Genomic DNA, 27,983 nt, shown 5'->3' on the forward strand with positions numbered 1-27,983 from the left:
TTATATCCTTGAAAGAGTTTTGTGGCGATGGGAATCGTTTGGAGGTTTCGAATGTGCAACACTGTATCAGGATTACACTGCAGACGAAACCGATAAAAGTGAATGGTTTTCGTGAGCTTCCTCGCAATCCGAAATATCTGAGCTCGAGTTTTTTGTTCCTTCGCGACTAGATGAAGACAGAGTTGTAAATATAGTGGCGAGCAATGTAAACCAAGAGCGTGTTAATTTCATACTGTGCGCAAGAGTGTTATTCTTGGTTACTTGCAGTTACTTGTTTGTGTTATTGTAGTGTGTATGTGTGACGTGTCAGTGAGACGATTGGAATGCCAGCCGCAAGATTCACGTTAGAACAAAGATTTTTTTATGTATGACACGTACCTACGTGAAAACAAACTCGTGTCGAGACGTGTGTAGGTAATTTGTACAGAAATTCCCATGCGTTTCAACTCCACACAGAGATACGGTTAGACATCTTGTCCTTAAATTACGAGAAACTGTATCGTTAAATTTTAAAACACCTAAGCAAAAACGACGGATTCTAACCGAAGCAAAACTCGATGATATTGGTGCAGCGTTAGAACGTTCTCCAAACAAACCTCTACGCCGTGTTTCACAAGAGGTGGGCGTGTCAAAATCATCGGCACATACAGTCAGTAAGCTACTAAAATTAAAACCATACTCTTATAACACAGGTTAGTGCTCGTTTTGCAATATTTATATAAATGTCTGCATATGTCCATAAAAATAAGCGGGCATTTCAGGCCGCAAATGTCGGCATCTCCGTCAGTGCCGCCCGCCACGCTTCTCCCGATCTCTCGGCTGCAGATCGAAATGGACGCACGGTAGTTCAAAATTGAAGGATTTTGTATTGTAGAAAATCAATATTTTACCACCATCTGTTTGAACAGAGCCATCTATTGGGAAAATGATAGAATTACATATTTTATTGTGAAATTAAGATAGTTAATATATTGCTGTTTTCCAGTGGCGTAGCATGGGCATTTCGGCTGGGAACGCCAAGTCTGAAGGAAGGGTCGGCCCTGGAATTAGTCGCCACAGGTATTGTGCGTCTGAAGTCAGCTGGGTTCTCAATAAAACATCATCCATGCATATTTTAGCTAGAAAATAAGATGCCCCACTGAGCAACAAGTGTTTTGAACTCTGGTGATTTATACCTACCTGAATCACAAGCGCCTCTGAACAACAGTAGACGTCATTGTTTTGGATGATCCAACTACTGATTGATTTGGTTTATTTTACTTCGCTTTTCTACCACTTTTGGTTAATCGCGAATATGAATATGAGTGATAATATTTATAAAGTTGATGAAGGGACACTCATAAAGAACACCCGTGCAAACGCCGGGATTCGAACCAGGGACCTCTGTCGTCTTGGCGTAACAGTGCCGATTAGTAATTCACACCACTGTTTATTGCATCTTGGAATGGTGATAAACATTTTAAAATAATTTTGTCCACAGACCATTCGATGTTAAGTTTTCAAATGAATGCTAACATTTCCATTGACATAATATTAAGCAGTTAGATACTTAAGAAAACATAATAATAATAATAATAAAAATACTTTTGCGGGTTAAGTGGTAGAGCAGGCACAGGTTGAATTTCTACCACGAGGACTTCACCAACTTATTTGACAAAAACTGTGTTGATCTTTTAGTTTTTAATGCACATCGCTGTTCGTGCGATAAATTATACAATGCACTGGTCATTAAGAAATGGTATATTTGAGTTTGGTAAAGTTACGTCAGTTAATATTGCGTATTGTAGCATCACATAGCACGAGTGGCACGAGCGCGAAGAACCGGGTAGGAATTCTACCGCTGTCGTCTGCTTCAGAAGGCAGGAAGGGTCACACGAACCAATCACGTAGCCCTCTGCTCCATACGCTGGCGTAAGAGAGAGCATTTGCGCGCGTGCTGTAGATATCCAAGCTTTCCCTCCAGAAAGGCAGCAAGGAATATAGAGTTCTTTACGCCGAACCTGCCCGGCGTCCAGGCAGGAAAGGCATTGAAAAAAATGCTGTAACGAGTGTTGTTAGTGGAGCGTTGCAAGCGGATCGCGAAAAATAGCAATTATAATGCCATGAAGGTTAAACATATATGAAATTAGTCAAGATTTACTTTGTATTAACAGCATTTACATATTTTTGAAATTTTAGATCAGGGAACGCCGGGCGTATGGGCGTACTATAACGCTACGCCACTGCTGTTTTCTGAAGAAAGGAAAAAAAAACTAGACGTGATGGGAAAAAATGGATTTCATTTCTGGAATCAGCATGCTGAAATTATTCAGAGATAAGAGTCATCTGCGAGACATCGAAATCCTTGTCGCCCTGTGTTATTTTCAAATGGGGTGAGCCTTTCCCAAGACACCCAAATGTAAACCTCCCTTCCACATGCTACACTCTGGACTGCGTTGTGCAGACTAACGAGACACTGGCGTCTGGACTCACATCTAGTATAATTCTCTGTCGACTCGTGTTGTCTCGTCCCTATATGTTTGTGATTATCCCGTCATTCATCTCATCTTGTCATCGCCTGCCTCCGTGACGGAATAGTTAGAACAACGCGCTGCGATGCTAGGGGTCCCGGGTTCGAATTCCGCCCTGGGCATGGGTGTTCTTTGTGAATGAATTTCATTATATCACCACTCATCCACGTCTTTTCTATTAAGGTTCAACTCGCGATTACGTAGATTTATTTAACTATTGATAATATCTATATAGCAGTGAATGCAAGCTACACGAAAATTCACTTGAATGCTCTAGAAGGAATTCTAAGCTGATGTAATTTTTCAGATTCCTGGCGGTTTATCGAACGGAGATGAACATTTGAAAAAAAGTCGCCCTGACAGCCTTAACCAAAGTGGTAGTAATGCTCAGTAAAATCAACCAAATCAATCAATATTTTATTTATTTATTTATTTATTTACTCAGAGTTTCAGATACAGTCTTATTTGGCCATTTTAGACTGAAACAACATAAAGTAGAAACAAAAAATAAAAACAATAAGATGGGATAGATTTACAATTTCTTGGTCAGTAATATACAAAAATACGTTCTGGAAGGAAAATATCTACATTCAGGGGACGTTTGTTGTAGATTTCTGGGAACCTGTAAAACAAGGAGCGTTGTAGAAGGGATAGCCGTGTGGTTGGGTTGTGGAAGAGTTGCAGGTTGCGCCCTCGATGACATCTTCGCGATTAGCCACAAGTAGCAGCAAGCGAAGTAAAATAAATATCCTTGCTAGACTAGCCATTTCATCAGGAGCTGCCTCCTGGTCACCATTTACTATTATTTCTGAAGATATTGATGTCTGTGCATTATCAGGCACTAGGTCATTTCTTCCTCTATGATGTCCAGTGAATAAAATTGTGGTAATCGAAAATGACAACTGTGTATTTCCCCGCGGAGTACTGGTCGGATTGTAGATAACATATTGGGATAACTAATGATCCATTTTTTTATTTGGAAAAACCATAAATGACTGGAGGAACTAGGCAGAAATTGCACTCAATTAACGTGGCTGTTCATACCTCCCCGTACCATGGCAACAACAAATTTCATCGACCGCTTTCAGCTAGTGACGAAGATTTGTTGCAACATATACATGCTCCCATATTTATTGGAACACCAATTCATTTTTCTAATTACACGCGTATCTGGTTTAAAAATAAATGAACGCAATTTTTAGAGCTTCTGTTGATTAAATATGACTGATGAAGATAATCCAATCCTTAAAAAAATAACAGTTATTATTACTGAAGATAGATGACCGTATCTATATTCAACATTCGAAAATGTACTTCAACGTAATTATTCGAACAGCTGTTGGAGGCATGGAATAAAATGTCTGTCCCCCGAGTCAAATTTTCTTGAAGAGATCATGAGGAAATTGGGTCCCAGGTGATAGGATAGAACACTAAGTCTGCGGCTTATTTTTTATTTTTTTTTTGTTAAGAAGGGAAAACTTTCGAACGAAGGACAAATACTAACGATTGAGAAGAGCACATGGTTACTTTTTAGAGTAATGATAACCGTAACTAATCTACATTTGAAAATGAATAACTGTATTAGAGTTCCGAACAAGACTCCCGCGTAGCAAAATGGTTGGCGCTATCCCCTTTGGTGCGAGAGGTCCCGCGTTCGATTCCCGGTGGGATCCTCAAAATGTCGGCGTTGATCCAGCATCTTGAGGACAATTGGAGAGCTACTTGAAGGGAAGACGTAGCGGACTCCGGCCTCCGGTCTGGAAAGCAGGAAAATAGTGGCGATGGGATTCTCGCATCACCCAATGAAAAGGAAGCTCTGGTAGACCCTAGCCATAGGGCTCTTGCGTCGTGGAGTTTAGTTTTTCAGATGAAGAACCCAGGCAAATTATAGAACTAAAGTGGACAGTCATTTGTTTTCTCCTCTCGCTCCCCCTGTGTACCCTTCGTGACGATACAAACACTTGACAATGACTAAAGGTGACGACGATGTGCTGCATGCCGCACATATTTTGTAAGGCAGGAACTGAACTAAAGCCCACACGACCAAAGAACCAACCTGAAATTCTATTTTTGCATTTTGCGTCGGACGGCAAGGAACCTTTGAACAAATCAGGTTGGACCAGTGATGTACGAGGGCCATCCGGAAAGTAGTTCCCGTTTGCGCCGTGTGGAGCGCTAGTGACGCCAGTAGCTGCCGCTCAAGGTCAAACGACTTCAGTCGACTGTCAGTGTAGTTATTGTTTCTGTGAGTGTTTACAATGTTTTAAAAAAATGAAAACGTCGCCACTTTTGAAGTTAGGGCTGTGACCAGAATTCCCAACGGCAGGAATGTGCGACCATGTGATATTTACCGTCAATTAAAGGAGATTTATGAAGACAATGTTATTGCTGAGTCGTCGTTCGGCGCTGGTGTCGAAACTTTAACTCGGGGAGGGAGAACGTTCATGCTGACGTTCTCTCATTACGGACGAACTGCTGAGTGCAATTGAATTCATCATACTGCTGGAAAAACACAGCAACTTCACCAACAATTCAAGTGGAAAATTTTCAATCATCCACCCTACAACCCGGACCTGGCTCCTTCAGATTTTCATCTCCTCACAAAATTAAAGGACGTTTTGGGAGAAAAGACATTTCACAGTGATGAGGAACTGAAAGAAGGGGTGAATACTTTTATCAATGGACTGGCGGCAGAGGAATATGAAGCTGGGTTACAAAAACTCGTCACACGTTATAACAAATGCTTAAATGTACATGGTGACTATGTAGAGAGGCAATTTAAAGTTTGTTGTTAACAATGACAAAGTTTTGTCAAATTTTTTTTTTAGTTTTCTTTAAATTCAAAAAGGGGTACTTTCCAGATGCCACTTGTACAAAGCCTCAAAGTGCAGATTGATCCTGACTGCTTCAAGACAACTTCCTCCTTGACAGCAAAAATGTATAGCTTGGGTTTGTGTCCTCTTTTTCATTACCTGAGGCGCGGGGAGGTTGGGTCTAGCTGTCGATTTGGCGAGGGGAGCTCCGGCCGCATACCGAACCTTCGATGGTCCTTCCGGTAAATTTGTCGTGTAGGACCACGTGTGCAACTGTGTCATTAACGCCCTTTGGTTTCTGGTGCTGACGACATCGAGGTAGGAACATCGGTGGCCGCCCGGTTGGCAAATGAAAGGGTCTCTCCCTAAACTGTGAGCGAAGGGTGGAGTGCATGTTGACCCAGAAGGTGTCATATTAGAACTGGACAAAAATCAGGCGTCTGGCAATACCGCTTTTTTGCACTTTGAGACTCCCTCATCTGGAGACGAAACGTCTGGGTAGGTTCTCTTATCGTGCGAGCTTTACATGGGGCGCGTTCCGAAAGTCTTAACGAAACGAACGCATTCAATGAAAATAACTGGGCTCGTGAATCTGGTGAAACCAGTTATTTTACAAACTTATGGGACACACTAGGCGAAAGCGCAGTTTAGAGAAAGTTTCCACATGGCGTCCAGCGGAAGGAATGTCCTTATGGCAAAAATAAAATACTGTGGACACTGTTACTCATTTTAATCACATTCTGAGAACGGTTAAGCCATACTCATCTTGTGCATGTTGCTTCATATCGCTATCTGTTAAAACTATAATACATTTTCCGAACTAGTGCAGTTAGAATCCATCAGTACGCGCGTTGTCTGTAGGCAGCAAACGATTCTCACCGAACAAACCAGCCTCCTAGCCCGTGAGTTTGGTGAATCTCGTTCTTGCACGAAACGCACGAAATGCGACTTTTGGGACAGCATAATGAAACTCACGAAACGCACGGAAGCACTTATGGGACATCCAGTTACCATAACTCGTTTAACGCGTTAAACTCGTGGGACTTTCGGAACGGGACCATGGTAAACAGCTTATTGCATCACCCCCTGGACGTAGGCCATTCCGCTGCCGCGTGACGTCACCCACGGTAAAAGCACACGTTCACGCTGCACACAGCTAAGCTAAGCGTCAGGTCAACCTTGCAGCAGGTTTTAGCATATGTAGATCCAAACGTGCGCGCAAGAATATAGTTCCACTGAGACGGGTTCTATTCCGACACAACTGCATACTTGCAAGAAAACAGTTATTTAATTTGTAATATACAGACAAAATAATACATTGATTAGCAGGTATGGACTTAATTGGTTGCAATCACTGTGCAGACGAACTTAGAACCGCAGATTCGCCAACTCGAATCTGTATTGCGTTGAAGAGACATTGAAACTTTAGAGCGAGTCGAGCGAGACTGAATGCGTTGCAGAGCGCGTGAAATCGCTGATACCAGTGTTGCACATCCCACTATTTTAACCCTATGTTTATTGTAGAGCGGCGAGAATGGCTGAATCTCCTGTTCAGCGCGCGGTTTTACCCGAATGTTATTTTGGGCTTCATCCGAAAGGAAATGTTCTTCAAAGTCAAGCAAGTTGTTTTAAATGCATAATCCTCCTTGCGGCAACAAGATCAAAGTAAAACAGGGCGTGAGGTGATTTGCCGTCAATGTGCACACGAATTGTATCACGGGTGTTGAATGATTTGCGGTTTGAGTTTAGCAAGAGGAAACGATTGTTTGTTGTTTGACGACAAAAGAATCTCCGCGGTATTAAAATATATCGCAGTGAGAAGAAACATGTTTATTATTTGGACGAGACGTCCTTCAACTCGGTGAGTGGGGGAAGGGGGAATAAACCATGGAAGGATACCACCATGCAAAACCACCGCCAGGGCTGAAGAAACCGACGATGAGGGGAAGGGGGAGGCTTATTGTTTCACCCACTGGCGGCAATGAAAGCTTTGTTGAAGGCGCATATTTACTTTTCAGCGCAAAGAAAGGGAAGGGTGATTATCAGCAACAAATAGACAGACCAAGATTTGAATCCTGGTTTAGTGAAGTGATTCATAAATTGAAACCAGAGTAATAGCGACAGACAATGCACCTGATTGTATATATCACCAATAACAAATCATGCTTTTTTGGTGGTACAACTTGAAGTGCGTGTGTCTTACAGTAACGGATGTATTGCGAACGAAGCAACCAAGTTTTTCATAAATCTATTTCTTTCTAAACCAAAAACAATAATTTGTCATTAAATTCAAGAGGGGCCTATCGTTGTTTACTTTTATCTTTGTTTATTTTTATTTTTGCGTGCTCGAAATATACACACATGCTCTCATGTTTAGAAGTTGTTTCGCTCTTATATTAATGACACATTTATTAAATAATATATGCGCAGAAAGTACTTTTAAAATGTTATGTTTCAGGAGACAAAGAGAAGCAAAAATACAATCCACTTGACATGCATGCGGGTTTTGATGTGTTGTGCGGTTGGCAATACTGTAGATTTTCTCAGTGTCTCCGATGTAAGCAGCTCGGCGGTTGAGGAAAGACTGGCACGAAAGATTCTGAGCTCAGTTCTCGCGCGGATTGATACATAAAACCTGCTGCAAGGTTAACCTGACGCTTGGCTTAGAAGCTCAAATAACTACCGCTTTAACAGGGATGCGAGACATTTCCACCCTTCTTTTTCCTTGACTTCCACTAAGAATCTGCCGACCATTACGTCACAAGCACAAGATTGATGACCGATTTGGCCTTCCCCTAATCCCAGGGGATGATGCCCAAGAAAATTCGAAGACAGCGTCACAGCTGTAGCGTAGTTGCTTTCCTTTTCCTAAGTTTCCACTGTATAGTCATGATATTAATTTCAAAGCGTGCAATGTGAGAGTGAGAATCGGCAACACAAACTGGGACATGGACGTAAATTGATCATACACTCACGGTAAAAGGAACTGTTGCGTACTTGCTACTAGATAAGACATTTTTTTTTCCGATTTGTGTAAGCACATAAACCTACAAAATGTCCGCAAACAAATCATCCTCTCTTAATGTCGACACGCGAGTATGGTCACGCCAGCGTAATAACGGTAGACATTGTTTTAAGTGGTCGTGAGGGCAACGAGTTTTCCCTTTTCCTCGTTTCTGTACAAGGTCAACAACATGTTCCCCAACCACACACTCTCGCCACATTTGTATTGTTTTTAATGCTTCTATAATATGTTCAGTGTGGCTTTTGAAAACTTTCCAGTAGGACTTGTGGAACAATAGTAACTACCTTTGAAGCACCATGATGGTCTGTGTATACTAGTGTTGGGCGGTATATCGTCCAAATGAATATTGGTTTATTTTACTTCGCTTTTTTGCCACTTTTGGCTAATCACGAGGATGATGTTGATGAAGGGACACCCACAAGGACACCAATGTCCAGGCCGGAATTCGAATCAGACACCCCTGGCGTCGTAGCCTGATGTACTAACCACTCCGCCACGGAGATCGGCCAATGTGTGTGCACTGGGCAGGTCCGTACCCAGAATTTTTTGAGGGGGGGAAGCCCGAAACCTTGGTTATATACATAATTGTCATGAAATATATGTCAATTATTAAATAATTAATCAATATCATTAATTAATTTATAAATTAGCAAATTAATTCCTTTAACGGCTGGTACAAAATGTTAAGAAATTAGAAGATAGGTGAAATGTTCTTAATTAAAGTTAGATATTATTTAATTTTTGCTTTTTATTAAAAATTGTAATTAAATTTTCATACTTTTGTTGTGTTATGTTTTTATAATGGTGTAAATCTATTAATGGTCTCTCGAAAGGAAATATTTCCTTACAGAGTTGTAGCTAGAGATTTCAGCGCCCAGGACAAGAATGATTTTCGCACCCCCCTACCTAGATGTAGAAATTGAATAGACATTGTAGAAATTTTATGTACTCACTCTCTTCCGTTGAATATCATGAAAACTTAGCATTCATGAAATGTGGCTAATAAGAGGACAGTCGGTTGTGCATCCCACACCATCTTCATTGAAGCAGTGTGTGTTGTTGTTAACATCTGCAAAATCGATTGCAAATTAAAGATAACTAGGTGGAGGGACAAAAAATTAGAAACCTTTAGAAGACATTAGTTTCCTATTAAATTAACATGTAAATGCTATGTTTTATTCCCGACGAAGGAAGGTGAGAAATGGAGGAGAAATAACAGGTCTGTCTAATTTCTACGTTCCAGGGGCCTAGGGTAACAATGACAACCACCTTCGCAGCTACGGCTCCATTTCTTACTAGTCCAATTTGATATAATTTTAAAATCTTATCTATGACTGTAGAAATACGTTTTACCCCATGCTGTTACCAGCCATAAAGAGAGAGAACAAAAGATGTATACAACATTCACACACAGGCTGACATCATTCTTCGTTATTCCTTCTTTGTATGTGTTTATGATGTTATTCTTAGTAAAGTATAAAAATCTTAAAAGTTATCCATATTATTTTTTTAGGTTTGCCTAAAAATATTTCATGGCTCGAGGGGGGCTGGTCATGCCCCCCTTGGCCCCTCCTGGGTAAGAGCCTGATACTGGATGATTCTGAACAATGGGGACAAACTTCAGGGAGTGGTTCATGACAGGACAAGGAAGAAAAAACTCGATATGAACATACATCCGGAAATGAATATGTTCCCAGAAAGATGGCACCACCCCATGGGGGCAGGGGGTTGTTTTCGCAATTGGATCAAAATTCACGTTTCCAGGTGCTACAAATTCCCATGTTAGGCGACAAGTGCACTTACGAGGGACTCCTGGCATGACGACGAGTGGTGCATCTATCTTGGAAAACATTTCCGGGCATATCTTCATGTGGACTTTTTGTTCCTTATTCTGTCATGAATCACCACCTGAATTTTGTGCCCATTGTTCATAATTACCCTGTGTAAACATTTGCAATCAAAGGTGGAATTCTCTCGTCTCCCAACAAATACCAACCACTCTAATTGTATGTGTATTTGTGTATTTAATGGTATGTGTGTAAGCGAAACGACTCTGCGAAACGTATGCAATCAGTTTGCTTTTTAACGCTTATCTTATCTAATCTTGAGAATGCGTTCGATACTTGTTAAATATGTGGATTCCTGGGTAATGTTCACATTGTGTGATAAAGGCCTGTGTAGCTTATTGTTTGTTCTAACGTCCCTCTTGTATTTATCGTTATGGAGTATTCATTTTTTGAACCCTGGATTGCATAAAACTGTGAATAAAAGTGGCGATGGACAATATGCTTGGTATTATTTCTGCATCACACTGTAAAATTCGTGTCCTGCATAAAGTGAAGACTTGCCAGCATTTATTTAGCAAGCGTGTGTCATGCGTCATCTCTTGGGACCGTGAAGAAAATAATATTTTAATTCTGGCTTTGAAGGTCATTTGTTTAAAATCAACTCTCGACTTTTCAGATTTTCAATTTTCTCTTTTGTTTTAATTAAGACACAAAAGGCGGTTTTACATCAAACGAGATGGTTATGTAATGTTGTATGGGCTTCTCTCCTTCCGAAGTGGTTAATATTCGCATGAGTGGGACCACTTCAGGTAACGTTTAAAAATAATATTTTGTTATAATGAAGTTCATTTAAAAGTAACACCGAGTTGTTCTCTAACCATCCAAGGTCGTGCTAGTATGTTCCTGGAGGCTTAGCTGCAAGTTTCTGACGTCATACAGTACTGTTGGGTTTACCACTCCTGTTTGTTGTCGCCACAATGTTTAACGTTCTCGTGTTGCTGGTTAAATCTATCGCATTAACTCATTCAGTAGTATCAGAGATGGTTATTGCGTGTTAGCAGGACGCATTGTGAATTCCATGGGCGTAACTTGGGACTTAATTTGGGGGGGGGGGGGCAGGTACGAACTTGAGGCTTAACTTTTGTGGGGACACGAAAGTTTCTCATCCCCTAAAAATAGTTTCCAGGATTACTTGTTAAATAAGTGTTACATTTGCGAAATCACAAATATTATTATTTATTAATTAGCTCCTCAGGATATTAACAAAAGTATCCTTAACTTGTGAGTGTTAACAAACCTGAAAATTTGTGGGAGGCAAGTGCCCCCCCTTGCCCCCGCCACGTTACGTCTATGGTGAATGCTGCTCACTTTTCGATCTTGCAGAAACAAATGCAAGTGTGAATACTTCATTTACTTCAGGCTTTTTTTATATATATAAATAAATAATAGAATTAACTATCTCTGTGACCAACTACATTTAGTGTTCGACCCGCAACCTCGTCTCCATTGGTTCTGTAGTCGATATCTTATTTTGAATTTCCTTGCCACTTCTGGCTAATCGCAGCCATTACAGGCTGGCTACTCACCGGAAATTCTGCGTGAATTTTCCTCCATAGACGTGAAATTTTCGAAAAAAAAATTTTTTTTCCAAAAAAAAAATAGTTTTTCGAAGAAAAAAAATCGTTCTTTGTTTATAGAAACGAAATAGTTTTTAGTTTTTTTTAAAAAAAAAGGTTTTTCGTTTTTCGAAAAAAATACGTGAAAAATTGCAACTTGTGTTCATCCAAGTCCCATTGAATTTATACATATTTATAAATGGACTGAGGCAATTTTTTCACAGTTTAGCGCTTATTTTTATCAAGGGAAAATGCAACAGAATTCTCTCCATCCGTTTACGTTGTTAGTGTCAGACTGAAGATTGCTGTAAGATAAAATATCCTGAAGTTGATTAGGTAAATTTTAGTTTGAAATTCTTATACAGTTCACAAGTTTTCGTAGATTAATATATCCCGTAAAATTTGTGACTTGTGTTTGTAGATGCACTTCGAACCTGTGTATGTGAAATAGCAAATGTACCTCCACGTCTTAAATTAAATATTTTAAATATGTATACCATTTAATTGAATTGAATTAGAATTTTTAGGTACACTGGAATCACTCAGACCCTTTTGTATTGTTAATATATTTTTATGTGTGTATATGCGTGTTTGGTGACAGGCGGTAATACATGAGGTTGAAATTGAGAAAACATCTTCTTGTACCCTTGAATTTTTTGTAAGTTCGCCTTCAAAAACCGGAAATTATACTTGAATTTTTATATTGGTCCTAGAGTGGCCACGAATGCTAATTAGATTAAAGTAACGAGATCAGTGACGTAGGTACTGGGGGTATATTGTATCCCCTTCAAATAATTTGACATACGCAAGATGCTGTCGGTCAAGAAATATTACTTTTTAGTGGGTAAACACAAAAAAGTTTATTTTGCCCCATTATCTCTCCGTTCAAAATAATTCAACCCACATTGTGGTACTATTTGCCTTGAGACATCTACGCTATCGAAAAACTTTGAGGAAATCGTTTACAATGAGTACAAAACGATGGAATTGAGCCTAGAGCTTAATATAGGTTTCTGAAAACTTGAAAACACCCGTAAAATTTTTAAAAATGAAAATGTTAAAAGTTATTTTATGATTTTTTAAAATTTTTATTGGCAGTGTAAGTTTATGCAAATGTTATTTAGAAATTGAAAGCTCTCTGGCCTCTACTAAAACTGAACTTTCGCACACAGACGCCTCCTTGATTGAGTAACGGTAAAGTAGTCGACTTATAAACAAGGGGTTCCCCGTTCGAAACCCGGTTAAGGTGGAGGCATATGAGGCGAAATCAACACAGCCCCCAACCTGACCATCTCCGATTTTCATGAAATTTGGGGAGTTGAAACTATGCATGGAACTTAGTAACTATGCAAATTTTTAGTTTCGTTTGTCTTGTAATTGTTAGATTATTCAAGGTCAAAGTCAGCAGAAATTGCTCTTTTTGAGCCCGCTTAGCTGTACTAAATGTGCTGTAACTCCGTCCCTATTTCGCCTAGAAAGCTCAAATCACAGGTATTGCATATTATTTGTATTAACTTTATCGTTATCTTAAAAATTAGCCTTTGTTTTTAACACCTCGAAAAGGAGAAAATGATTACAAGCATGCAGTAATAACTTTTTGCTGCCAAAAGATAAGTTGGAAAAACCTTCGCTGTTTCATTTCTCGTGAAATTCTAGCCTGATTTGATATATCACATCACCCCCTTTCCTTTCAATTTTTTGCGTTGAATTCAATATGGCAGTCAACAGTATGCCGGACCTGCGCTTGACACACACAGCTAGAGATCTTCCTGTGCCTAACCTATTTCTTTCATGACCAGGATAACTCCTTTACATTTTGTAGGGGGTGTTAAAGGACTTTTGACTCGACATAGTTCATGTAATGAGGCTATTATCAGTCGCATAGTTACACATAGTATTTTGTATCTTCTGATCCCATTGCAGTCCCAGAATAATTTTTTGATATGTTGTATAGTATGGCATGAAGGACCAAGTATATTTTTTTCACGATTTTTGGTGATGACATGTTTTGAGATATTAAAGTTCAAAGGTCACGTGACAAAATTATATTTTTATCCAAAGGTCGGCTTGTTATATATCACTGGAAAGCTTGTTCAATTCCCTGTACAATAAGCTTTACTTGAGCTTCCTAGGCAAAATAGGGGCGGAGTTACAGCACATTTAGTACAGCTAAGCGGGCTCAAAAAGGGCAATTTCTGCTAACTTTGACCTTGAATAATCTAACAATTACAAGACGCAGAAACTAAAAATTTTCATAGTTACTAAGTTCCATGCATAGTTTCAACTCCCCAAATTTCATGAAAATCGGAGATCGTCAGGTTGTAAATTGAACATATCTGTGTTGATTTGGCATGGAATGACTCCTATAGTGTTTCGGATCCCACCTTTAAACTGTAGGTCCAGTCCCGATTAGCCTTTATGTGCGTAAACTGGACTTAAAAACTCAAACGCACAAAGAAATTCATATATAGGTTCACCTTTGTGTCCCCCAAACCGAAATCGTTACTACGCCACTGGTGAGAGGAGACTAACGAAGAAACACCCGTACCTAGGCCAGGACTCGAACCCGGAGCCTTTGGTGGCGAGACTAAGCTGAAACCTAAGCCACCGAAGCTGCACAAATGTGGGTTCGAGTCGCGGACAGGTCATAGATGTTTCATTGTGTTTCTACTTTATAAGCTTTTCCTCATCATCATTCTGTCTCGTTATTGCGATTAAACCAGAAACATGGAAAAGGTACTTTAATTTACCCAGACGCAAACAAAGTAAAACGGACAGCATGCAGAGTGCGTGCTGCAGCACGTAGCTTTCTCCTCTGGTGTGGAACTTTCATAACAGTTTAATGAAGCAATTTGATAACGAGTTGTAGACAGTTTATTCTCATCATGCGTTATGCTTGCATGGTCATCAGCGTTTCCGAAAAAATCTGACAAGTAATGCTAAACCTACCCAAAAATCTTTTCCACTTAGCTTTTATTTCCTGTTTTTTTTTTATATAAAAAAAAGACCTATTTCGTGAATAGTTTTACATTAAGTAACTGGTTAAGTTTTTGCAGCATGTTTTGAAATATCTCTAGTGACACGTGAATAACAAAAATATTCTCGATGTTTTAGACAACCAATGTGACTTGGAAATCATAGAAAACCTACAAAAGTCCGGGAATATCAATTTTGTTTTGCTTGTACTTACTAGGAATGAAAATAAATTCCACTTTTTTGATCGATAATACAGTAAAACCTTGTTAATCAGGACTAATGGGGAGGATAAGTTGACCGGTTTAACGAAAGTCCGGATTAACTGAAATAACCTAAAATACCAGTAGAGACTGCATTTAAACTCCGTTTATAGCAACAAAACACGTTTATTGTGGTGTATTTAAAGGGCATAGGCCTAAATACACTATACAGTACAGTACAAAGTGTGCGGGAAACAGAATTTCATCAGTGGTTGACTGCCTTTTCTTTGGGAACTTCTCTTGTTGACTTCTAGCCACAATTAAAACCTTGCATTCTGCTTTTTTTTTTGGCCTGTCCGGATTAATCGAAGTCCGGCTTTTCGGGGTCCTGATTAACGAGGTTTTACTGTATTGTATTTTAAAAACGTTTTTGTGGTTTATTTTCCTTCATTTTTTAACAATGTTACATAAATTTGATTCTTTTGATTAGTAGGTTCAGTTTAACTAACATTTAACACTAGGTCACTAGTATCTTAAAGCACTACTATGATCTGTAAATTAATTACGCCTGGAAAACATTTTGTTGGGGAGGGGCAATGATTCCAAAATACGAGGGATGATCGAAAAAAAAAAAAAGGTTACAAAGCCTATTATGGCGTAGCTGGAAGATCAACACACCTGATGATGGAGGGCACTCAATACTAGTCCTCGATGTAATCACCTTTTTTGTTCAAGCACTTGTCACAACGGTAGACGAGGTTTTCCATACCGGTTGCACAGAAATCCGCGTCACGTTCTCGTAGCCACCGCGAGGCAGCTCTTTTGACATCATCACATGTCGGATAATGGTGGCCAGCCAACCTAATGGTAGTCCCAGCACAGCTGATATTGAGAGTAATGTTGTTCTTCTGTCCTCACGAATACACTCATCCACAGGAGCACAGTTCACGTCAGTGGATGAGGTACTGGGCCTACCGCTGTGTCCAGGGTTGTCATTAACAATAGTGGTCTGTCCTTCTTTGAAGGCACGACACCACTTCGCTACATGTTGCCTTGAAATTGTCCCCTCCCCATACACCTCCACAATTTGCCTATGAATGTCAGCAGCTGTAGTGTTTTTGGCCCACAGGAACCGCACCACTGCCCTCACTTCTACTCTTGACCAATTTTCTAGACGAGTTACCATTTTAAATGTCCGCTTCTCGGGTATACATGGTCAGAATCCGAAGTCCTCAAACTCGCAACAAGACAAACATGTTATTAATTTACACATAAATTTTCGTTACGTTACAGTGAATAAAACAAAAGTTATATGCTTTGTAACCTTTTTTTTCCGATCATCCCTCGTAGTAGTGGTGTAATTTCCGCAATCCATGTAGTTCAGTATGTAAGTTAGTGTGTAGCCACGTCAGGCTTCTCAGTGATGGTTGTTTTCTGTACAAAAATTAAATACGAACTTTCTCTCTTTTCAGGTGAGTACAACCATATTGAGTCTGTTGGGTGGTCTGCAGTCCGTAAGTACCTTGCTTGAAAGATAGATATTCTGTCCAGATGAAATTGTTTTTATTACGCGATAGTTTACCTCGTTGCCCACTATGTCGCTTCTAAACGCGGTACCCCGAACCACAGTCTAGAACTTTGTGTTATTTTTTCGGAGAGATTCTGCCCACATGTCACGGCGCTCCGAACTGCCGTTGCACAACGAGATACACAGAGTGTAGCTTTATATTTTTATATTGTTTCCCTTCAGTTTCCGAAGTAGTGAATACGAATTTGGTGGTGATAGCTTGCCGTTATGAATTACTCAGCTGCCATGATGAGCTGCCTCTATAGATTGCTTCCTTACATGTCTAGTGATCACATGAAAGTTGGGGCTACACGTTTAGTTCGGACCACGTCAGCTTTTCAATATATCACCACTCCGTGGCGGAGTAGTTGCGCGCGCTACGAGATATCTGTTCCGAGTTCGAATCCCGGCCTGGCATTCACTGTTCTTTGCGAGTGTCCTTTCAGTTTCACCATATCATCAGTCTTCGTCGTAATTAGCCAAAGGTGGCATAAAAGCAACGCCAAATAGCAAGAATCAAATCGATTTACCATAGAGGCGATCGTTCCAAAAATAAATCTTTAGTGCCATCACTGGTAACAAGTATGCCAAAAATAACAATTTATCCTTGAAATCTGGGATAAGTACTCTTCTGTTCACCCAAAATTTCCTAGTCCCCCCATCTGCCCCTTCAGGTCCCCACTTAGTAATTGCTGATGACGTGGCCGAATCACTTGCGTCATTGCCATCATTATTTCTCACTGGGAGCAGTTAATGAAAAGACTACGCACAACTGGCAACGTTAACAAAGGTTTTGGTACGATTTTCAGTCTTATTTGCTTATATATAGGCCATATATCTTGGTAGCCTCAGTTCTACACAGCACATGTGCCATTCTTCCCCGTAAACTAACCCATATAAATTCATCGTATGAATAAAGTTGTTTGTTTTGCGAAGCGGATACGCAACACAATAACGGTGAAACCGGAAACTCGCATGGTTTCCTTCCACAACCTTCAAAACTGCTCAGCAAATTAAACCCTGCTGAAATTGCCTTAGAAATATCTGCTGTTGGGGAACTTAAACTGATGTTCTTTGAACTTGATACATTTCCAGAAAAATTTATGTGTATTGATGGCAAGTGATGTCGTATCACAGCCATGTGTGACTTGATTGATTGAGATAATTTACTTGTATTTTACTTCGCTTTTATGCCACTTTGGCTAATTGCGAGGATGAGGATGAATGTTAAGATGAAATGTATGAAGGAACAATCACAAACACTTATGGGCAGCACACAAGTCCCACATTATAATGGTCATGTGTCCGATGTATGATGTATGTCATGGGTCCCACCAACACATACGCATATATTGTGTGTAAACTTGGCTGGAACGTGGTTGTAATGTGTGTGATGTTGCTAATCTGCTTTTGTTGGTATCCAAGATGCTTGTATTACGCGTTGTGCGCATAGGGACTATTGGATATTGTCCTTATGTAGTTTGCTTTTACTGTTATCTAGATATTATCAATAGTTTCGCGATTACGTAAGTCTATTAAACAATTGATAGTATCTAGATCATAGGCGTAGCTAGAACTTTATATTTGGGTGTGCACAAAGAAAAAAAAATGAGGTCTTGTGCCTTTATAATAGAATATTTTGCAACACAATCACTTGGCTCTTTAACTGCACTGATGTTTGTAAAGGAATATAAATTCACTAAATGACAGTGTTGAAAATTTCTGAATATATGTAGTAGAAAAAAATCAAATTGCATAGAAATTACACACACACACAAAATGTTCATAAATGTTACAAACAGATACATCAAAATACACGTCATCTATAACAACGTCTGTCAAAAGGTACAATATTCTTAAACTCAATAACTTCATTTACATCAATAGACGAAGCTTTTTCCTGTTCCACAAATAGTAAGAGCAGGGCTTCCAATCTATCCTGCTTCTGAGTTGCTCTTAATTTAGTTTTAACTTGGGTAAGCTGGAGAAAGCTCTCTCTCACACGTGCAGCTTGTGACAGGTATAGAAGAAAAGCGCTGTAGTACAGAGTAGAATGCAGTAAATATCTTCTTTCTCCAATGACATAAAAAAATCGAAAATCTTTAGACACTCGTTTCATCAGCGATAATGCACACGTTTGTACCAAGTAATTACATTTTCAACTTCTTACAAACTGCCGCTTATTTTCTCTCTTATTTAAATATTTGTCTTTAAATTCTCTTCGATAAAGCAGCCCATTAGGGTGTGCCTAGGCACACCCGGCACACCCCGTAGCTACGCCTATGATCTAGATAACAGTGAAAGCGAACTACATGAAATTTCACGTCAATGCTCTAGAAATAATTCTAGGCGTATGTAATTTTTCATATTTTGAAATATCCAAGAGGTTTTTCGAATGGAGAGTAATTTGTTACAAAATTCGCCCATTCAGCTGCCAATGGATCAGCCACAAGGACGAGATTTGGCTGATTTCTGTGAACATTTAATAAACTCATTGCCTAATAATCTTCTGCCGTGTAGTGATATCGTCATCAGATGGAATAAATAGCAAAAGTAAAAAGACTTAAGAGTAAATAAGTGATTATTACTCACATAAGCTCACTATGAAACACCTCTTCCTTACAGTTTCAACGGTGCAAATATAACAATATATTAAGGGTCAGTATTTCAATGTACGATTAAGGTTCAAGTTGGTACGTAACTGAAACATTTCTGTTTTTCAATGTACGGTTAGCTCGGCAGGTGTCGGTTAGCTTAACCCACCATTCCTACATTTTTTTACGTTCAATTCAAGTTTGACCTCTGTCTCAGGAATGTGTGGAGAAAGGCCGCACATAACTGTAAAGAAGGGCAGAAAGCGAGTGGGTGGAGCAAAGCAGTGTGTGTGTTTGTGTGCGCGCGCGTCTGACTGCCACGGAGAAGACCCGGATTCGATTCCCGGGGTTGGTCGTAATTTTTCTGACCTTGTTCCAGCATAAAGCGGCTCACTCAACCTCAAATCAATGGGTACCATGGGGGAAAAGGCGACCGGAGCGTGATGCTGATCACATCACCTCCAAAATGGCAGAGATCGAGAATATGTGGCGCCCTACCCCCACATCCACTAAATGTGCCTTCATGGCATGGTGCTGCATGTACGGGGAACTTTTGCTTACCTTTACCTGTGTCTCCTATTGATACTTTCGCTGTATGCTAATTATTGTAGTTGTGAGAAGACCTTGCAGATCATGGTATATCATTAGACGTTCTGCCCGTCTATAAAATTGAAGGCGCTTCATTGTCATCTGTCATTAACTAGCGAGCACGTCCTTTCAAGTTTCGCTCGCATGATCACATTGCGGATATCCTGTCCTCTGCGAAGAAACCACGCCGACCTTGGCAATGTCGATCTCCTATGTGCACACTTGTTTACAGTTCTTGTTCGCCTATTATCGCCACTGCATGACGTAATGAATAATGCTGTCACGAGGGACATGTTAATGACCTTCATTGCCAATGCCGTGGTGGAATGCGTTTGATGAAAGTGCCGAGTGTACTGTCACTCACTGCTTTCCGAAATGTGCATCAGCAAATTCCGTGAAACGCGCGTGTTTTCCCGTTTAGCCTTATGCTTTATCAACACACAGAAACTGGTTGATCTCCAGTGGAAGTCTCCTTTCGCCTCAAAACCGGAAATAATTCACGTTAAGGACATTTTCGTTTCTAAACATATCCATCGAGAATGTTTACAAGAAGTAGTTCATTGAAGTTTTTGGGGAATAAATATGTCTTCCCCTTCTTCCACCTGTGAATACACACATGTGCATTCCTGTGCGGGGCAGCAGTGTTTTACATTTCCATATGCGTGTCATTTACCAAATGTTTAGTATGAGTGTGTAACTGATTTGATAAGAAAGCTTATTGAAGAGGTTTTCTCGGGCAATCAGCCAGGTGATTTCCGGAAAGGCTTCCAAGCTTTCGAGAGCTAACGTCACTCTCATCTTCAGGGAATGAAGTGACTTCATTGCTGATTGCTCGAGAAAACCTCTTCAATATTCGCCGCCAGGAAAGCTTCAAGAATTAGAAAGCTTATATTCGTATTTATATTTGATTCTACTTGGTGTTTAATTAATCGGCAAAAGTCGTCTCTGGAATATCCCTTCTGTGTATTATTTCCATCTCTGTGGTTTTAAGGCGAAAAGGGACCTTCCATTTCGCCTTAAATTGACCACTGGAGATCAACCGTGCTGATAAGGGGAAAGGCGAAACGGGCATAGACCAGTGAAACGTGTTGTCCTCCTGTCATTTTTTTCTCTGTCAGTTTTCATGCATCTTGTGTTAATAAGAACTTGAGAATAAGAAGTACCCCAGTTTTTTTATTATTATTACTTTTCATATTTTTCGTTTGTTTGAAAATCCTGGGTGCACCTATATTATAACAAATAGTTGGAGCAGTGTGTTATAGCAAGTGTAAAAATATATTTATATGTTTGTGATTACCACGCATTGTTTACATTATTGTTGCCAATACATCTTTGTAATATGTAATGTTAAATTACTCAACGCGAAACGGTATAGATCGATCACAAGGAAAAGAACCTTCGACGAAAAGTCTCCGCGCACCTTTCCCTTCCTCCGTTCAGCTCGGGCCATAAGAAAGCATGCTCCACTCTGCCTCTCCCCTCCACGCGGAAGTACGGTGCACAGGAGTCACGGTTTGATTTTGATTTGGTGTTTTAAGTCCACTTTATGCGCAGTAAGGCTAATCGGGACTGGACCTACAGTTTAAAGTGGGGTCCGAACCACTTGTGCCTCCACCGGGAATCGAACCCGGGACCCCTTCATTGCAAGGCAATGACGCTACCACTGCGCCATGGGGGAGGCCACAGGAGTCACGGGTCTGCGCAGGTTTTTTGCTAGTGGTTCCACGTATAGTACAGTGTTCGCAAGGACTGATATTTTATACTATCTGCTATAACGTTAGATGCAATTCCCGACTAAGTTTTGAAGTGGAACTTCATACATGATCAGATGAATGAAATTCAGGTTTTATCACTTCCATTGATATAGATTGCTGAACGACACGGATGGAGGAACTGAGCTATGCATTTGTGTGGTCTGGGGAGGAGGGGATACGCGATACTTCAAAGATTTGCTTATGATCAGTTGCTACCGTAAGTGCCGAGTTCACCGCACGTCAGTATCTGTTAGGGTGTATACCCTTTGCGGTTATGACCAATAACTAATCTAGCATTTGCGTTAATGGAATTTGATGGGATTACTCCAAGTGACTCAGCATCTATACAAAAATGCGAGCATTCCATATGTCACTATCAAAGGAGAGAAATTCCTCTTTTTACTATCCTGCAGAAAAAAAACGTAGACTTGTTGCCTGACAGTGCTAACTCCAAAGCCTGGATCCACTGCTAGGATAATCCTCTGTGGAGTCGCGTTGTCCTGTGCTTGTCCTTGAGTGTGGTGAGTGCCCCGTTTACAGCCTCAGCCTTTAATAAGTAAAGATATTTTATCCTCGGAAACAGTTCTTGGTTAAGTAATAATAAAGATATGCTTAGCCTAAGGTACCTGTCGTCAACTTGTGTGTGTCCTCAGGCACACATCATATAACCTTACCGTGATAAGATATCCAGGACTCTCAGAAATAGGATTGGATTTCGAATAATATTCCATTTACAGTTATGGTACATCTATTCCATTTATCTTTAGTTCAATTCGTGTCTGATCTTCCCAATTGATGCATTTTATTGCATCATACGGAGCAGTATCTGATACCCTTTTCTGCATTTCTTTGTGTATTTTGACGAAGTTCATCATTTGCAGTTTATGCACGTTAATGTGTTGTTGGAGTCGTGTGTCAATTGACACGTTTCGGGTTATATGTGCAGAAGATGTGTTGTTATATATACCAAGATGGCCTAATGGAGAACCGAATTAAGTTGTTGCAGTATTGGTTCATATGATTTGAACAGGCCTATCCTAAATTTACAACTACTGAGATAAGATTAAAATCGTGACTCAAAATACTTGAAAAAGTCCGAGTTTTGCTGTAGCAAGCGGGAACCCGTGAGATAATCGGTAATCAAGATAATTTGTATTCATGTTCAGATATTATTAGAAAAATTAAATGGAGACACTTAGGTGTGCAGGCACGAATGGGAGAGGAAAGAAGAGTTTACAGGATTCTTGTTGGGAAACCTGATGGTAAGAGATCTGTAGGAAGGCCAAGATGAAGATGGAGGGATAACGTTGAGATGGACCTAAAGGAAATCGGTAAGGATGGAAAAGATTGAATTGATCTTGCCCAGGATAAAGACAGATGGTTTGTGTTGCTGCAGCCATGAACCTTCGGGTTTAAGAAGGCTAGAGAGTTAGTTAAGATAATCGGTTGTATCCATTCAACCCTCTTATTGTGCCGTCGTAATTAAATGATCTCTCTAAACTCCGTCCCAGCTAACTGTGGAGCAGTCAAACGAAAACAAGTCTGCGCAAGCAGTGACGCGAGACGGCTCCACCAATGAAGAGGAACGGAATTGCGTGGAGAGGGGGAAAGCGACTGAAGTTACCAGCCTTCCCATCAGTGTCTACTGCTTCTCTCTGGCCAATAGATTTCTCTCGCTTCTCTGACGCTATGCTCAGCCTTGCTCCACAGTTAGCTGGGATAGGGTATAGTCTCTCTTCTTACTGATTTGATTGCACGCTTAGTTCTTCCTTTCACATTTGGTTCAGCAGAAATTTGAGAGTGCTCTTGTGGCATCCATTGGTTGCAACCTAATTTTATGCTTCAGAAAACACTTGCGAGATCGCTTCAAAGATTCCGACGTCACCTGCTGAAACTCAAGACTGTTCTCAAACCTATTTGCAGTGAAGGTCTTCAAACCGAGTGGAACTTGGGTTTATGAACTTTGCTAGAATAGGAAATAAAGGAAGGGATTTGCATAAAGTTAGATTCAAGTTTGCTGGTGTCTTCTGTATCACCCCAGAGTATAGTAAATTCCTCTATCTGGTCTTTTCATCTTCCAGACTCCTTGTCATCCATTATGGCAGTGTTTTAGCAACATTTAGCTCTTTGAGAAACACTGTCTGTGAGGAAGATTTTTAGTGTCGCCTTCCTTTTTAACGTGTTGTGTATATCCTCTGCAGGCCCCTGTACAACCTTTCTCAAGGAGCTTCTACACCCCCTTTGAGGTAAGGGAATGTATCCTCGTATACTTTGAAGGGTGCAATATAGCCATATGTGCAGAGGTACCCAGAAACTTTAACTCATTCAGTCATTGTAGTAAGGAGCGAGTCTTGCATATTGACTGGTGGGGCGAGGACCAACTTTCGTCGCATGAATAACTTCAACCAATAATTTAGGACCTTATTCATGATGTCAACATGTATATAGCGACGGTAGAATGTTTTCGTGCGGGCAGAGAGAAGATACATAAAATTATCTTGATAGAAATTATTGAGTAGCACTTGACTGACTTTTCCTATATAACGTCGTGAACAGCTGCAGCTTTCGGGCCTCACCGATTGTAGTCGTACCGCTATCGCCTCGTAATTAAGGGGCTCCGGTCTCAATCCCCCCCCCCCCACTACGAAGCACCGGCAATTTTTTTTGTTAATAATTTGCGTTCAATGTTTTTTTATAAAATGGTTTGTGATATTTACAGCCTGCAAGTTTTGAACTGAGGATAAGAAGAAAAACTCGTTAAAAAAATATAGATTGTGTTTAAAGATTCGTAGTTTCCATTCCTGATTTTTTAAAAAAAAGTTTAGCATATTTGAGAATATTTCAGTTATGTCTTAGTGTCTGAAAGACATCTTTAAAAGCTTACTCTTAATACCACCACAGACAAAGTACTTTGGGAAACAAAATTCCAGCAGAGTTAACGGAATGTAAGCCTACAAGTAAAAGAAGAAAGAAGTTAAATTTCAAATCATTCATCTGTGCTTAAAAAAAAATCATTATAAACTATGAATTACGCATTATTTTAAGTGAAATTTATAAAATATTTATTTGTTGCAATAAGAAAAGAATGGTTTGAATGGCGCCCTAGACTTCAGCCCCATAGTGTATCCGTCGCTACGGGCCTGGCTGGAGGCACATTGCACAGTGGATCGGATTCCACTTTAAGCTGTTGTTCCATACCTGAGTAGACTACCTGAGCAGAAAGTGGCCTTCAAGTAAACTTCGGCAAATTTTTGACTTAAAATAATATTTTTCTCTTTTATGTACGCATTGCTTGCATTGTAGAACTATTTCTCTTGTAGTCTACGGTTATTACAAGTATAAAAACACAGTTTTTCGTTGTGACGCTTCAGGAGAACACACCTTCCCTTCATCAGACATTTATTTTAGTCAAAATTTTTATCTATTAAGTTTTTATCAGTTAAGTTGCTATATTACAACAATGTTCTTCCTACAACTTTTACGTATAAAATATACTTTATTAGATAAATCAACACACATAGTATACACAAAAGAAATCAATATTCGTCATCATCTATACCCATAAAGAAATTACCAAGACATTCCCCTTCTTATGAAAATCCATCTTCAGTTTCGAAGTTTCCCCAAAAGGTCAAAAAGTTAATGCGGAACATGCATATGATATTAACACGGTACGAAAAACCGAACCAGCTCTCGATGTCTTTCCCCACTTGTTTTGTAACATATGAAATGGAAAAATCACTTAGGCTATGTTCCCGTTACATTAGCTCCTGAAAGTGGTTTCAGCCAACCTCTGTGCAACGTCGAGCCGTATAATGTTGTTCTGAAACACCTTCTGCGTGAATTTAAGTTCGGCTAGTCCGTGGATTACTTTCATAAACCCTGCCCTTGAGGTAATCTCGCAGGCAAAAGTCACGTACCGTTAAGTCTGGTGTTCGCGGAGGCCATAACCCCTTGCACGCGGTGCGTTCTGCTGTGAATACGTCATGAACTGGGCGAAGGAACGCTCGTGATCAGTTAACCGCTTGAAAAATTGCTCCCAAGATGTTCATGTACACGGCAGTGTTCACATTGTAACTCATGGTGACAGTGAAGTGAATCATAAATTGTACGAGGCGGTTCGGTTTTTCGTGGGCCACCCTGTTTACAATTGATGTTGTTGCATACTTATAACAAATTATTATGTACCCAATACTGGAGTGCGGGAAGAGGCACCTGGGTTCCTAATTAATCGCGCGCCACCTTCTTGGCAGGACCTTAGCGTCACCAATGATTCACTCTTGTCTCACTATAGTGTCGCGACCACAAATTCAACTAAGCCCTGATAATATCCTACACGAAATTCCACGAATGTCCACGCCCAACCCGGGAACTTCGTCAAAGAACACCGGAGTATGGTCCTTTACACTTTCGTTGTATATTTAAGTGCCTCAACAATACAGGTTGTTCCACTTAGAGGAATCGAGAAATATTGTTAATTTGAAGTGTAAATAATGGTGTAAAAACTCTCGGAGTTCAGGCAAATGATGAATGCAACTCGATGTGTGCGCCTTGCAAACATGTAAACAGTCCACATTCTTACCGTCGCGTCGCGTGTCTGTTGTTCTACTGAATAGTGCCAGGCGTATTCACTATTGGTATACAAACTCGTGAGAGTTTCTGTATCTTGTAAAATCAAAATCATAACAATATCTTCCTCTGTTTTTAAACAGTGAGCATTTATTTCTCGATCCCTCTAAGTCCAAGCGGAACACGCTGTATATTCCGCCTCTCCAGACATTTTTTTCTGGTGACCTTATTGTTCGTGACAAGCTCAAATGTGTTTATTAGGTAGAAAAACGGCACGAAATAAGCAAAATAATTACAAGATGCGTTGACGGTACAGAAACATTGTCGGATCCATGAAAATATATGGTGAAATATAGGACTAGCTGTTTAAGAAGAGAAAAAATGGTGCCCCTTCTGAAGGTAATATGCCATCTATTATGGAATTCATAGGCACGCCACTGGTTCACATGTCCCAGTAATAAATCTTTAGCTTAGTTTATAAACTTTTATTTTGAAATATAAATCATTATCATGTAATAATAAAAATTTCTCGCACTTTCAGATCCAAAACTCACATTACGGCACACTTACTATCTACATTGCACTAACACTTAACGAAAGTCACATCCACACATGCTGTTTTCTGAGTGAAAACATTTCGTTTCAGGGACCTTTCAGATCGAAGTAACAGGTGACAAGCCACATTTGTCTCAGAAATGAATGAAATCTTCCCGACCTCAACGACACAACAATCTGCACGTGTGTCTTGTCGCTCAGACTGGGTCGTTTTCTCAATATCCTGCATCGTGTCGCCTTGGTATGTTGATAGCGCATGGGCGATGAATAGTTGTTTATGTACTGAAGGGGCTCGTGTTGCTTGTCACTTAGGTGCGAAACTCCGTGTCGCTGATGCGTGTCCCTTCAATCTGAAACCTCCCTCAGGGAGCTTTCAGACCGAAGCGACAAGCGGCACGTGTCTATTGGATCCGATCCTCCATAAGCAATGCAACCTTTTGAACCGAAGCGACACAAGCTGCATGTGTCGCTCAGACTTGGGGTTTTTCTCAATATCGTGCATCATGTCGCTTCGGCCTGTTCTTCGCGCATGTGCGGTGACTGTTTTGCTTCGGGGAGATTTGACACCGAAGCATAACGCGACACGTGTCACTTGAGAATTTTACCAAGCTTCTTGTATGTGTCGTGAGTCGCTTCGGGGTGAAACCTGCCTTAGGGAGAATTCACACCGAAGCGACAGGCGACACGTGTCGCTTGAGAGTTTCACCAATCGAACGCGGTTGTGCGGCCTTTCATGCCGCTACGGTGTGAAACGTTGCTGTTGATTGGCTCGTTTCCCAGCGGCATGTGTGACTTGGGTCTGAAACCTGCCATAGACTGAAGGGGCCCTTGTCGCTTGGGTCTGAAAGCTCACTTAAAAGGCAACTGACATCAGTTTGGTTTAGCGTTAAAGCATTTGAATCAATGCCATTCTTCTTATACGAGTTTGACCGAACGAAGGACGATCACACAGTTTCACACACATTCTATTCCCAACGTGAGATACCACTTGCACAAACACTTTCATTGCAACATAAACCTTTTATCACAACCACTTGGAATTAGGACACTGGCTCCTTGGCAGTCGTATGTTTCTGAGCATCGTTTCCGAAGAGCTTTCGCTCGAATATGTCGTTGTACGAGGGAGGATGGTCGTGTTCCGGCACCGTCGGGAGATGATGCTGGTAACTCTTTCCCGACATCCGCGCCTGCAGCGCGTCGATGCTCGCGCTGGGCTGGATCGTGTAGATTGAGTCCCTGGACATGATCGCCCTGGGGCCGGTCCGTAGCGGGAGGAACCCATGGGCCAAGGCGGCGTCGTCCGTCATCGGCTCGTCCGACGGCTTCTTGTTGATGGCCCTGCAGCAGGCACAGGCACTTACTGCTAGAACGGCCAGCACGATCACCGCAACGACGAATAGCAGCAAGGGAGGAACTTCGTCTGGAAGAG

General features: G+C 40.6%; 2 protein-coding genes and 1 non-coding gene across 6 annotated transcripts in view; 1 reads left to right on the forward strand and 2 right to left on the reverse strand.

The window, feature by feature from the left end:
- The window catches only part of Pi3K68D (phosphatidylinositol-4-phosphate 3-kinase catalytic subunit Pi3K68D), a 418,322-nt gene that overhangs the window by 317,020 nt on the left and 73,319 nt on the right, over positions 1-27,983 (forward strand). The gene's annotated exons all lie outside the window — the stretch shown is intronic.
- TRNAA-UGC (transfer RNA alanine (anticodon UGC)) lies at positions 21,283-21,357 on the reverse strand. Its single transcript has one exon. It is a non-coding gene; the product is annotated as a tRNA-Ala (tRNA).
- Positions 24,982-27,983, reverse strand: part of LOC145993820 (uncharacterized) — a 44,280-nt gene continuing 41,278 nt past the window's right edge. Inside the window, exon 2 of the mRNA XM_083129650.1 lies at positions 24,982-27,974. Within this exon, the coding sequence (XP_082985776.1) occupies positions 27,595-27,974 (380 nt within the window). The 3' untranslated portion in view covers positions 24,982-27,594. The remainder of the gene's footprint in view (positions 27,975-27,983) is intronic.

The sequence above is a fragment of the Lepisma saccharinum genome, chromosome 10, assembly GCF_977018435.1.
Source record: "Lepisma saccharinum chromosome 10, izLepSacc3.1, whole genome shotgun sequence".
Taxonomy (NCBI): domain Eukaryota; kingdom Metazoa; phylum Arthropoda; class Insecta; order Zygentoma; family Lepismatidae; genus Lepisma; species Lepisma saccharinum.